General features: G+C 41.5%; 1 protein-coding gene across 2 annotated transcripts in view; it reads left to right on the top strand.

The window, feature by feature from the left end:
* DNAH3 (dynein axonemal heavy chain 3) overlaps positions 1-13,914 on the top strand; it is a 254,086-nt gene that overhangs the window by 64,948 nt on the left and 175,224 nt on the right. For both annotated transcript variants that reach the window (XM_070779177.1, XM_070779176.1), the window contains 4 exons: positions 1,402-1,493; positions 6,977-7,091; positions 11,977-12,093; positions 13,466-13,645. In XM_070779177.1, the coding sequence (XP_070635278.1) occupies positions 1,402-1,493; positions 6,977-7,091; positions 11,977-12,093; positions 13,466-13,645 (504 nt within the window). The remainder of the gene's footprint in view (positions 1-1,401; positions 1,494-6,976; positions 7,092-11,976; positions 12,094-13,465; positions 13,646-13,914) is intronic.

The raw sequence follows: 13,914 nt of genomic DNA, 5'->3' as shown, positions 1-13,914 counted from the left end.
AGAATTAGAGAATAAATGAGAGCCCAGAGCCACCAGAAACAATTGTGCCGTTTGTTCTTGAGGAAATGCTATTTTTGTGCCCTACAGTTTGAACTGTACTTTCTAGAGTTATCCAGTATATAATCTGTACAACTATACCTAGAAGACCTATAGGAAACACTAAGGTATGGTGGATGAGAGATCTGGCCTCAGAATTAGATCCAAGTCCCAATTCTGATGGCTATTATGATCTATTAGCTGAATGGTCATAAACAAGATACTTAATTTCTTTATCTCAGTTTCCTTTTATGTAAAATGGGAATAATAATGTATTAGTACCTTCTTCACCTTGTTGGGAGAATGACGGAAGTACGTAAAGCTCTTAAAACAGTGCCTATCACATAGTAAGCCTGCAGTAATATTGTTTTTGTTATTTCATTACCTCAGTGGTCCTCCAGGTGACCTCAGAACCCAGATTGGAAGCTGTTTGAATTGGGTGATTCACTCACGCTTTCACTCCACAAGTGCTTATTGATGTTACATTCCAGGCCCCAGGGACACAGGGCTGAATGAGACAGAACCTGATGCAACTTGCATATCCCTTCCTGCTCTGATATTCTTTAGTCCTACTGGAACTGAGCAGATGCAAAACTGGGCAATAAGGTTTTTTACAGAGCTTCATTCCCCCAACCCACATGCTCTTCTTGAGCACACATAACCGTCATGCTGCCCAGGTCTCTCAATCCCTATAAAAGTGTTCAAAAGCCATCATAGACTTCATCAAAGACTGTTCACAGGGATATTTTCACTTAAAAGATAAAGTGGGGTAATATTTACATGAAAGGAATGGGCATAACAAGTGCTGACATTTCCAACCAGTTAGTACACTGAGTTGGAAGGAAGATTTTTCTCTTTCCCAGCACCCTCAGATCACAGAATTTGGGAATCTGTCTGTCCCATGTTTTATTCAGCACATCCAGCAGCTTCTGAGCATGAACCACATTTTTCCCTGGTTCACTGCCTGGGAGCACAAAACCGGACTTAGATGTGAGGGCTGTTATGTAGTGTGAGACCCATAAGGTACCCACATGTTTGCATTATGCCAAGTTCTGGTGGGAGAACAACCCCCAGTAAACCAGACACAATGCAGTTGGGGCCCTAGGCTGCCTCCAAGATACTAGACCTGCACTGTCCAATTCGATAGCCACTTGCTACACTCAGCTATTTAAACATAAATAAGTAAAATAAAATTTGAAAATCAGTTCCTCGGTCACATTAGCCACCATCTCAGGGCTCACCAGCTGAATGTGACTGGTGGCTCCTGCCCAAGACAGCACAGCTCTAGAACATTTCAGTCATCACAAGAAGTCTACTGAACAACACTAATTTGGACAATACACACTTGTTTTTTTCTCTTCGCAGATCAGTGAGATTGTCGGCTATGAAATAAAGCCCACTGAAACGACTTGTCTCTCAAATATGCTGGAATTTGGATTTGGCAAATTCATTGAAAAGTAAGACGTCTCCTTTCAGAAAGTTTTTTGATCAAGGTATCTGTAATTTCCTATAGTTGTGTGACTGGCTGTATAGCAAGCTACATTTCTCATTCTGGTTTAGGAGAACCTCTATTTCAGCTGACTAGCAGCTGGTGAAGCTTTCATCTCCAGCTGTGGAGTTTCTGTTTTTTGTTTAATATTTATTTATTTGGCTGCATCAGCTCTTAGTTGCAGGATCTTTGATCTTCGTTGTGGCATGTGGGATCTTTAGTTGCAGCATGCACACTCTTAGTTGAAGCGTGTGGGATCTAGTTCCCTGACCAGACATTGAACCCAGCCCCTTGCATTGGGAGTGCAGAGTCTTAGCCACTGGGCCACCTAGGGAAGTCCCTCCAGTTGCAGAGTTGATGTCAGATTACGACTAGAAAATTGAGTTAGAGATTCTATTTCAAAAATAAAATTTTTTAAAGAGTTCTTTGAACCTGAGCTCCAAGTCCAGCTAGACTTTGGGCAAGACCATAGAACTTCTCTGGGCCTCAGTTTCCTCCTTGTTAAACAACAGCAACAAACAGAAGGGGCTCTCTGAGCTAAATAAAATATGGTCAAATGAGAGATCTCTTCACCTGCTTTCTCTCCTTCTCCAAATGCCCCTAGAGTTTGCATGTGAGAATTTGTACTATTGAAACTGCTGTTTTTATGACCAGAGATTCTCAGAACCCTGTTTGTTTTTCCATACTTCCTTCAGGGTGATGGGTGGGGAGATGTGTTCCTGAGACTAAAGATCCCGTTAGGCAACTGGGTTTGGGCTCACTCAACACACATGATTCTCAGATTGTGATCCCAGTCCAGCTACATCAGCATCACCAGCGAACTTGTTAGAAATGCACATTCTCAGGCGCCACCCCAATTTGTTCAATCAGAAATTCAAGGGGTGAGCACTGCAATCTGTGTTTTAACAAATACTCCAGGTCAGTGCTGTGCAGTACAGGAGCAGCTTGCTACATGTGGCCTCTCAGCCTTTGAAATGTAGCTATTCTGAATTCGCTGTGCTGAGTGTGTAAATAAAGGCTGGCCTTCAAAGATTTATTAAGGAAAAAAAAGCAAAATACTTATTTTAAATAGTGATTATGTGTTGAAATTATAATATTTTATTGTTGTTGTTCAGTCGCTCAATCATGTCTGACTCTTTGCGACCCCATGGACTGCAGCATGCCAGGCTTCCCTGTCCTCCACTGTCTCCTAGAGTTTGCTCAAACCCATGTCTATTGAGTCAGTGATGCCATCCAACTATCTCATCCTCTGTCACCTACTTCTTTTCTTGCCTTCAGTCTTTCCCAGCATCAGGGTCTTTTCCAAGGAATCAGCTCTTTGCATCAGGTAGCCAAAGTATTGGAGCTTCAGCTTTAGTATCAATCCTTCTAATGAATCTTCAGGACTGATATCCTTCAGGATTGACTGGTTGGATCTCCTTGCTGTCCAAGGGACTCTCCAGAGTCTTCTCCAGCACCACAACTCAAAAGCATCAATTCTTTAATGCTCAGCCTTTTGTATGGTCCAACTCTCATATCCATACAGGACTACTGGAAAAATCATAGCTTTGACTAGATGGACCTTTGTCAGCAAAGTAATGTCTCTGCTTTTTAAATCGCTGTCTAGGTTCATCATAGCTTTTCTTCCAAGGAGCAAATGTCTCTTAATTTCATGGGTATAGTCACCATCTGCAGTGATTTTGGAGCCCATGAAAATAAAGTTCTGTCACTGTTTCTATTGTTTCCCCATCTATTTGCAATCAAGTGATGGGATCAGATGCCATGATCTTCATTTCCTGAATGTTGAGCTTTAAGGCAACTTTTTCATTCTCCTCTTTCACTTTCATCAAGAGGCTTTTTAGTTCTTCTTCACTTTCTTCCATAAGGGTGGTATCATCTGTGTGTCTGAGGTTATTGATATTTCTCCCGGCAATCTTGATTCCAACTTGTGCTTCTTCCAGTGCAGTGTTTCTCATGATGTACTCTGCATAGAAGTTAAATAAGCAGGGTGACAATATACAGCCTTGACATACTCCTTTTCCTATTTGGAACCAGTCTGTTGTTCATGTCCAGTTCTAACTGTTGCTTCCTGACTTGCATACAGGTTTCTCAAGAGGCGGGTCAGGTGGTCTGATATTCCCATCTCCTTCAGAATTTTCCACAGTATATTGTGATCCACACAGTCAAAGGCTTTGACATAGTCAATAAAGCAGAAATAGATGTTTTTCTGGAACTCTCTTGCTTTTTTGATGATCCAGTGGATGTTGGCAATTTGATCTCTGGTTCCTCTGCCTTTTCTAAAACCAGCTTGAACATCTGGAAGTTCATGGTTCACATATTACTGAAGCCTGGCATGGAGAATTTTGAGCATTACTTTACTAGCGTGTGAGATGAGTGCAATTGCGCAGTAGTTTGAGCATTCTTTGGCATTGCCTTTCTTTGGGATTGGACACATGCATTTTTACCAAGTTTATGTAATTTTATTAAAGGGCCTCATTTTACCCAGTAAGATGTTCCCAAGAAATAGCAGCTCTAGAATAATTATTCTGCACTGAGTATTTTATATGTATTAGCCAACTTATCCATCACAACAACCTAATATTCTAGGTAATTTTAGTCACGTTTTACAGATGAGAAAATAAATTGATTAGAGAAATTAAGTAACTATCCAGAGGTCGCAAGAACCAAGACCTGAGCCCAGGCTAGCTGACTTCAGAGCCTTAATTGTTACTCTTTACTGCCTTGAAAGATAAACCCACCTTTGGAGACAGAGCGTGAGCAAGTACACAGCATCCTGCCACGCTTCTCGCCACCGGGCTCAGTTGTGACAGATCCAGAAGTGGTAATGCCTTGGCCAAGTTGTTAACCTCTGTGTGCCCAGTCTCCTTATCTGTAAAATAGAAATAATAATAGTAACCAGGTGATCAAGAGTTATTGTGAGGATTATGAGATAAGGCATGTAACCTGAACTGACTTAATTTTTAAGTTCTCAGCTACCACCTATTAGTGAGGTATGGTGCCCTCTATAGCTCACTCTCTGCAGTTAAGATAGTTTTATCACAGCCCACAGTTAGTTAGGGGGCTTCCCTGGTGGCTCAGACAGTAAAAGAATCTGCAATGCTGGAGACCCATATTTGATCTCTGAGTCGGGAAGATCTCCTGGAGAAGGGAATGCTACCCACTCGAGTATTCTTACCTGGAGAAATCCATGAACAGAGACACCTGGCAGGCTACAGTCCATGGGGTCACAAAGAGTCAGACATGACTGAGTGACTAACAGTGCATTTCGATAAGGTCAATTTGATATACTTCATGGACTCCCAACCTTAGTAATCCCCTCCTGCAATTATCTGCATAATCATAAGTCATAAGGCACATTTCCAAGCATTTTGTCTTATTTAATTATACCAAAACCTTTGATATGGGCAAATGGGGACTGAAGGCCTGTCAAGTGACTTAGTCACAGCCACACATCCAGCCTATTTGTTTCATACTCATCTGGGTTGACACCTGCTTTTATTATTCTCTTTATGCTCACTCAATTTAGTTGTCTCCTGAGAAGGTCACATTTAGGATGGTGACCATGCTGCTGATGTGTTCATCTGGCATTATCCATGCCTCTTCTACTTCCCTCCGTGAGGCTAAATTTGGGTTTTCAGCTCAACTCAGTTGCCCTGTTTGGCTGACCACATGTGAGTGATTCTATTGCTCCTCTGATAGGGCAGAAAGCACATAGTTGGGGAGAAAGAAACGCTGGATTAGGAGTCAGAGGAACTGGTATCTAGACCTGGTTCTGGCCCTCTGCAGCTGTATATGTGGCTTTGGACATGTCACTTGCTTCCTCTGGGCTTCAGTTTGCTAAAATGTATGTAAAGATCAGATGGATACAATGAAAGAGAGTGCTGAGGCAGACAGAATAATCCTTCCTTTTCCCTCCAAGAACTCTGCTTCCCAGTTCTTCAGCCACACCTGGATTTAGCTCTCCTGCAGAAAGAAGAAGAAAGGAATTTATCTTCTCCTTCTCTCACTATGTCTCTCTTTCTATGGAACCTCTAGAGGGGCTGTTCCATGGATGGGCCAATGCATCAGGAAAATATCAGATATGTTTTTTAAAAGTATGGACAGAAAGTGGAGAAAAAGCCATCATATAAATTAACAGAAGTCCTAAGATCTGAATAAGAAGTCAATAATAAATCAAACCTGCGTCTCTTAAGCCTCCTGCACTGGCAGGCAGGTTCTTTACCACTCATATCACCTGGGAAGCCCACTAATTCTGAAGTAAATAGGAATAAGGAGTAAATGAAAATGGAAAAAAGATCTTGTTTTAATGCTTAAAATAGTGGTTCTCAACTGGGGATGTCCACCCCCAGGGGATACTTTGCAACACCTGGAGACATTTTTGGTTGGTGCAACTGGCAAGGGGTGAGGACTAGGGGAGTCAGCTACTGGCATCTAGTGGGTTGAGGCCAAGGATGCTACTAAACATCCGGCAGTGCACAGGACAGCCACTCGCAACAAAGAATTATCTCCCTGTATTAGTTTTCTAGTGCTGCTGTAACAAATACCATAGTCCGATTGGCTTAAACAACACAAATTTACTTTCTCACAATTGTAGGTTTGAAGTCTAAGGTCAAAGGGGTTTTTCTTGGGGGTGGGGGCAGGGGATAGGGACTGAGGGCTGGGATTTGGTTTCTTCTAAGGCCTCTCTCCTTGACTTGCAAATGACTGCCTGCTCCTGTGTCCTCCTATGGTCTTTTCTCTATGTATGTATCTTAATCTCCTCTTCCAATAAAGATTCCAGTCATTGGTCCAGTGGCTAACACTTCGCACTCCCAATGCAAGAGGCCCAGGTTCAATCCATGGTTGGAGAACTATGATCCCACATGCCACAACTAAAGACCCGGCACAGCTAAATAAATAAATACTTTTTTTTTTTTTTTTTTTAATGATACCAGTCATATGACCTCATTTTAAGTAAAGAACCTACCTGCCAATGCAGGAGACATAAGAGACATGGGTTCAATCCCTGGGTAAGGAAGATTTCCTGGAGGAGGGCATGGCAACCCACTCCAGTATTCTTGCCTGGAGAATCCCATGGACAGAGGAGCCTGGCAGGCTGCAGTCCATAGGGTCACACAGAGTCAGACACAACTGAAGTGACTTAGCACGCAAAGAACTATTCATGTCCAAACAGGATAACTCACATTATGAGGCACTGGAGGTTAAGACTTCAATATGATTTTTGGAGAGATACAATTCAGCCTTTAATATAGCCCTGAAAGTCCATAGTGCCAAGGGTAAAGAAACCCTGCAAAACATTGGAGATACTGGTAAATATTAGAGTAGGATGGTAAACTTTTTGTAAAATTAAAGGCTTTTAAAATTTCTCTAATGGCTGAGCTGAAATTCCTCCTTTGATGTATTTTTGATGCCTCCTCTGTTGATGTTACTATCACTCTGTCTCCTCTTTAGACTGGAGCCCATCGGTGCAGCTGCCAGTAAGGAATACTCTCTGGAGAAAAACTTGGAGAAAATGAAGTTAGACTGGGTTAACATGACGTTCAACTTTGTGAAGTACAGGGACACTGTGAGTCTCAGTCCAACAGTTCAGCCCCCTGAGAGCAGCCCATTTATTATGTAGTAAATTACAGAAGGGATTCAAAATTGCAAGAGAATCAAGGAAGAAGGATCTCTAATCTGTCTTAAAACTTTTTATTGATACATAATTGACATATAACATTTGTAAGTTTAAAGTATACAACATGTTGATTTAATAGTTTTACATATTGCACTATGACTACCATCCAATATGATTACCATTAACACCCCTATCATGTCACATACCTATCCTTTCCTTTCTGTGGTAGGATAATTAAGGTCTAGTCTTAGCAGCTTTCAAGTTTTTAATACAGCATTGTTGTCTATAACCACTATGCTGTTGCATTAGCTTGCTTCCTCCTGTCTGACTTCCTGTGCCAGTCAGCCTTCATTCCACACACCATGGAGGGATGCATTTTCAAATGAGAAAGGCCTTTTAATTCAGAGCAACAAGCTTTCTATTGAAAAGGAGCTGAACAGCCTCCCGAATTAGCACCTCCCAGGGAAGGCACCCCAGGTCCCTCAGAAATATAACTGAGGTGGACAGTACTCAGCACTTCTCAAGTGTTATTAAGTGCAGGAATCACCTGAGAGTCTTTCTAAAGTGGAGGTTCTGATCCAGCAAGCTTAACCTGGGTCCCGAGGTTCTGCAATTCCAGCAAGCTCTCAAGTAATACTGAAGCTGTGGTCTCTGGACCCACATTTTGAAGAGCAAGTCTGTACACTTTCTTTTCACTGGTGCTTCTAGAAAATATATAAGTTCATAGAGTGCATAAACCTGAAAGATTTGCTCAGCCATCTTCAGAGGCTGTCTTGTTCTTGGGGTGGGCCATGAGAAGGAGAGCTTGCTGCTTAGGTGAGGTAACAGGCAGAAACTCATATAATGCAGGGCACTGGCTCTTTAAGCAGTGCATCTCAACCCTGGTACTCTTTCTGGTCACTCAGTTCCAATGTGCCTGTGTTGAGGGTGGCTGGGGAGCACTCCCACACTACCATGCAGTATATGACACCAGCTGGGTGCCTTACGATTCAATTCAATTGTAAGTAGACACTATCTACCCAGAGATTCCATAGGTTAAGACTACAAGACTGCCAATTCCCCTCACCCCCGACTTCAGATGCCAGTCTCAAGCCCAGGTTATCGTGCTTCTGACCACCCAGCTATAGATTGGAGGTCCCTCCTTGGGTTCGTTTAATTTGTTAGAACTCAGAAACAGTTTACTTAATAGATCACTGGATTATTATAAGATATAGGACCCAGGAACATCCAGATGGAATGCCTAGGGCAAGGTATGGGGAAGTGGTGTGGCACTTCCATGCTCTTTCTGAGCATGCCACTCACCCGGATCTCATGTTCACCAACTCAGAAGCTCTCTGACCACTCTCCTTTTGAGTTTTTATAAAGGCTTCATTACTTTGGCATAATTGACTAAATCATTGGCCATTGGTAATTGAATTCAGTCTCCATCCCCATTCCCCTGCCAGGAGACAAGTTGGTGGACTAACAGTTCCAACCCTCTAATCACAGGGTTGACTCTCCTGACAACCAACTCCCCACCTTAGATGTGGTACAAAAGCCACCTCATTAAGAAAACAAAAGCTCTGTCATTCCTTTGGAAATTCCAAGGGTTTTAGGACCTGTGCCAACAACAGGGACAGAGGCCAAATATCTGTCTTACTATAAATCACAACATTACTCTGGCCTGGGATTCTGTATTTCTAAGGCACCCCTGAATTTTTTCTTATGTCTCCTTGCTGTTCTTTGGAACTCTGCATTCAGATGTTTAAATCTTTCCTTTTCTCCTTTGCTTCCACTTCTCTTCTTTTCACAGCTATTTGTAAGGCCTCCTCAGACAGCCATTTTGCTTTTCAGCATTTCTTTTTCCTGGGGATAGTCTTGATCCCTGTCTCCTATACAAGAAAATTATAGATACCAAGGAAACATTTCATGCAAAGATGGGCTCGATAAAGGACAGAAATGGTATGGACCTAACAGAAGCAGAAGAGAGTAAGAAGAGATGGCAAGAATACACAGAAGAACTGTACAAAAAAGATCTTCACAACCCAGATAATCATGATGGTGCGATCACTCACCTAGAGCCAGACATCCTGGAATGTGAAGTCAAGTGGGCCTTAGAAAGCATCACTATGAACAAAGCTAGTGGAGGTGATGGAATTCCAGTTGAGCTATTTCAAATCCTGAAAGATGATGCTGTGAAAGTGCTGCACTCAATATGCCAGCAAATTTGGAAAACTCAGCAGTGGCCACAGGACTGGAAAAGGTCAGTTTTCATTCCAATCCCAAAGAAAGGTAATGCCAAAGAAAGCTCAAACTACGGCACAATTGCACTCATCTCACATACTAGTAAAGTAATGCTCAAAATTCTCCATGCCAGGCTTCAGCAATACATGAACCGTGAACTTGCAGATGTTCAAGCTGGTTTTAGAAAAGGCAGAGGAACCAGAGATCAAATTGCCAACATCCACTGGATCATGGAAAAAGCAAGAGAGTTCCAGAGAAACATCTATTTCTGCTTTATTGACTATGTCAAAGCCTTTGACTGTGTGGATCACAATAAACTGTGGAAAATTCTCAAAGAGATGGGAATACCAGAGCACCTGACCTGCCTCTTGAGAAACCTATATGCAGGTCAGGAAGCAACAGTTAGAACTGGACATGGAACAACAGACTGGTTCCAAATAGGAAAAGGAGTACGTCAAGGCTGTATATTGTCACCCTGCTTATTTAACTTCTATGCAGAGTACATCATGAGAAACACTGGGCTGGAAGAAGCACAAGCCAGAGTCAAGATTGCCGGGAGAAATATCAATAACCTTGCTATGCAGATGACACCACCCTTATGGCAGAAAGTGACGAAGGACTAAAAAGCCTCTTGTTGAAAGTGAAAGAGGAGAGTGAAAAAGTTGGCTTAAAGCTCAACATTCAGAAAATGAAGATCATGGCATCTGGTCCCATCACTTCATGGGAAACAGATGGGGGAACAGTGGAAACAGTGTCAGACTTTATTTATTTGGGCTCCAAAATCACTGCAGATGTTGACTATAGCCATGAAATTAAAAGACGCTTACTCCTTGGAAGGAAAGTTATGACCAACCTAGATAGCATATTCAAAAGCAGAGACATTACTTTGCCAACAAAGGTCCATTTTGCCAACAAAATGGCAAAACAAAAAACAAAGGTTTTTTGCCAACAAAAAACCATCAAGGCTATGGTTTTTCCTGTGGTCGTGTATGGATGTGAGAGTTGGACTGTGAAGAAAGCTGAGCACCAAAGAATTGATGCTTTTGAACTGTGGTGCTGGAGAAGACCCTTGAGAGTCCCTTGGACTGCAAGAAGATCCAACCAGTCCATTCTAAAGGAGATCAGTCCTGGGTGTTCATTGGAAGGACTGATGCTAAAGCTGAAACTCCAGTACTTTGGCCACCTCATGCAAAGAGTTGACTCATTTGAAAAGACCCTGATGCTAGGAGGGATTGGGGGCAGGAGGAGAAGTGGATGACAGCGGATGAGATGGCTGGATGGCATCACCGACTCGATGGACATGAGTTTGAGTGAACTCCGGGAGTTGGTGATGGACAGGGAGGCCTGGCATGCTGCGATTCATGGACACGGACACGACTGAGCAACTGAACTGACTGACTGAACTGACTGACTTTTTTAAAGTGCAGTGTGAATTGAGAACTAAAACCCTAAATGCTCTCATACTTCCCTGTCTCCCAGGCTGCATGTCATCCATTGTGACTTCTTTTCCTCTTTCTCTCAATGCCTTGATTTCATTTGATTAACAACTGTAGACAAGTCAATGGAAGGGAGGAAAACTGGGGCCCCTCCCAGAAAGACCAGGCCAAAAGGTGTTACATGATCTGATTGGATTAGATAGATAGAGGCTTTGGAGCTGAGTTGAGGAGTTAAGTTGAAGAACCTGATAACAGCTCAGTTACTTCTGGCCAGTCTTCAGAGTTTTTGATTGAAGTAGCTATAGGCAATGGTCAACAGCAAAATAAGAATCAAGGTACCACTTTATTAAATAGCTGGACTTATCTCCCACTACAGAGCTACTGGTAAAAGGTGGATGAGAAAATATATTCTAGCTCCAAATTAACCACCCAGATATAAGCCTGAAGGAAGTGAAAACAGAGTAAGAAAGACCAGACCTACCACAGGGGGACAGCCCCTTATCAGCTTGCTTGCCACATGGCCCAAGAAGAGAAGTCCATCTACAAGGACTAACTTTTAAGACATAGTAACCCTAACTACTAGTAAAACATGCCAAAAAAGGTGCTGTTGGTATCTGAGTACTTTTTAAATGGTTCCCTCCCTAGTCCAAAAGAAATACTTAACAGCTTTGCTTATGAAGTAACTGAGTTCAGACAACTTAAATATTTGTGCCCCATCAACTTAATAACTGAAAAAAGTACATATAAATTAGAAAATATTTGTCTTTTATTTTAAAATAACTGAAGTTATTTGCTGTGAGTTTGCTATAGTGCCCTGGGGCACATGGTTTGGGAATGAAACCTAATCTAAGCAGATTAGCAGTTAATTCTACCTGAGGAAGCCAGGAAAGCAAGTGAACAGAAAATCAGAAACACAGAGAAGAGGACAGAACTCTTTCTCCTCCAGACAGCAGATTCTAGTTGCAGATCTAGGTTTGAACCACATTTGTTTTCTGCAAAGGAGGTAGAAAAGTCTTTAAGAATATTTTCAAAGTAGAAAATAGAAAACTCTCTCTGCTATAAGACATAGTGTCCCATAGAGGTGGAGATCTGAGCTGTGAGTCCTTTGGGGATCAGTATGAAAAGTTGTGGGAAAGAGGTCTGATTTTAACAGGGTGGGTCATTTTTATTTGCAGGATACAAGCATCTTGTGTGCAGTTGATGACATTCAACTGTTACTTGATGATCATGTGATAAAAACCCAGACCATGTGTGGCTCTCCATTTGTCAAACCAATAGAAACTGAATGCCGGGTAAGAGGAAATGAGATTAAATGTTTTGTGATGGCCCATTAGGCTCTGGGTTTCTTGGAGGAGCAGAAAGTTTTTGTTTTGTTTTTACTTTTTGACCATACCATGAGGCATGTAGAACCTTAGTTCCCCAACCGCTGTAGTGGAAGCGTGGAGTCTTAACCACTGGACTGCAAGGAAGTCCTAAAAGAAGATTTTTAAGTTCAGTTAAAAAGAAAATCCACTTTCTCTTCATGAAAAGCGGCAACAACAAAAGACTGAGTGTTAGTCATTCAACTGTGTCCAACTTGTGTAATCCCATGGACTGTAGCCCAACCAGGCTTCTCTGTCCATGGAATTCCAGGCAAGAATGCTGGAGTGAGTTGCCATTTCCTTCTCCAGGGGATCTTCCCCACCCAGGGATTGAACCTGGGTCTCCCATGTTGTAGGCAGACTCTTTACCAAGTGAGCCACCAGGGAAACTTATAAAGACTGAAAGCAATAACCAAGTAAGCCTTTTTAACAGTCTGGCAGACTGAGCTTTTGCGACAGTCTGCTAAAAGAGAAGATAAGTGTTTTGAGTACAGCGAACAAAAATACATTTGGAAAGTATCTTATCGGTTTTAGAAATCTAGAATGTAAACTACTGGAGGGTAGCCTCCAGTTGATGTAGTAGAAGTAGAATAGGCTAAGGACATAGACTCGAGTCTGAGTGTGTTCAAATTCTGACTCTGTCCCTTATTGGTTGTGTGACTTTGGACCAGTTACTTGAATATGTCAGTTTCTGCATCTGTAAAGCAAGTTTTATAATAATATCTCCCTTGTGAATCTGTTGGATTAAATTGGTTTTCACATACATAAAGCACTTGGACCATCACTTGGCACAGAGGAAGCCTTAAAACTATTATTGTTATTGTTGTTTTTTAAGATGACCCTGAAAATCAGGATATTTTTAAAATTCCTTTTTAGGCTTGTTTTTTCTTAATTATTATTATTCCTTTTTAGACTTTTTTTTTATTATTCCTGGTTTTTTTTATTATCCCTTAAAAAGTTAAGATGAACCTTAACTTTTTAACTATCTCTTTCAGGATGCTTTCCAGTGTAAATTTTTTAAACAAGCTTGTAGCAGAGCTAACGCTTTCAGTTAATTGGCAGCATTGTTGTTGTTGTGATTATTCCACTAGGAACTCTATAAGGATAAGGAATCTTGTTTTCTCTTTCATTGCTGTATCCACTTTGCCTACAAGAGTGACCAGGACATAGGGGTCACTCAGTAAGTATTTGTGGAACAAGTGAATGACTGAATAAGTTAATGAATGCACCATTTGTTTAGTCAGTGGGTCTGTGATGCATAGTGGCATGTTAATGATTCAGATGTGAAATGCTAAATTTGCAGAAATGGGAAGAAAAGCTAGTTCGTGTGCAGGAAATTTTGGATGCCTGGTTAAAGTGCCAAGCCACTTGGCTGTACCTGGAACCAATCTTCAGTTCAGAGGACATCATAGCCCAGATGCCAGAAGAGGGCAGGAAATTTGCCATCGTTGATAATTACTGGAAATCACTTATGTCCCAAGCTGTGAGTTTTCACTCCCTAGCACATCATACCATCAGGAATGTGTGATGCCATATAGATGTTCCTCATTATGCAATCCTACCATGTCTCTTGAAATCTATAAGTAAACTGGATTTTACCTAAGCTGATTTTTGCAAATTCAATATCTTTATACTTTTTTAAATTTCTGGTTATTTATTATTAAAAATTCAAACATGGGAATAGCAAATATTAAAATTAATGGCCTTTTGAAGTCCCAACTTCATAGAGGTAACTATTTAAATTTAGATAAT

The sequence above is a fragment of the Bos indicus genome, chromosome 25 (genome assembly GCF_029378745.1).
Source record: "Bos indicus isolate NIAB-ARS_2022 breed Sahiwal x Tharparkar chromosome 25, NIAB-ARS_B.indTharparkar_mat_pri_1.0, whole genome shotgun sequence".
Taxonomy (NCBI): Eukaryota; Metazoa; Chordata; class Mammalia; order Artiodactyla; family Bovidae; genus Bos; species Bos indicus.
This window is presented reverse-complemented; position numbering and strand designations above follow the sequence as displayed.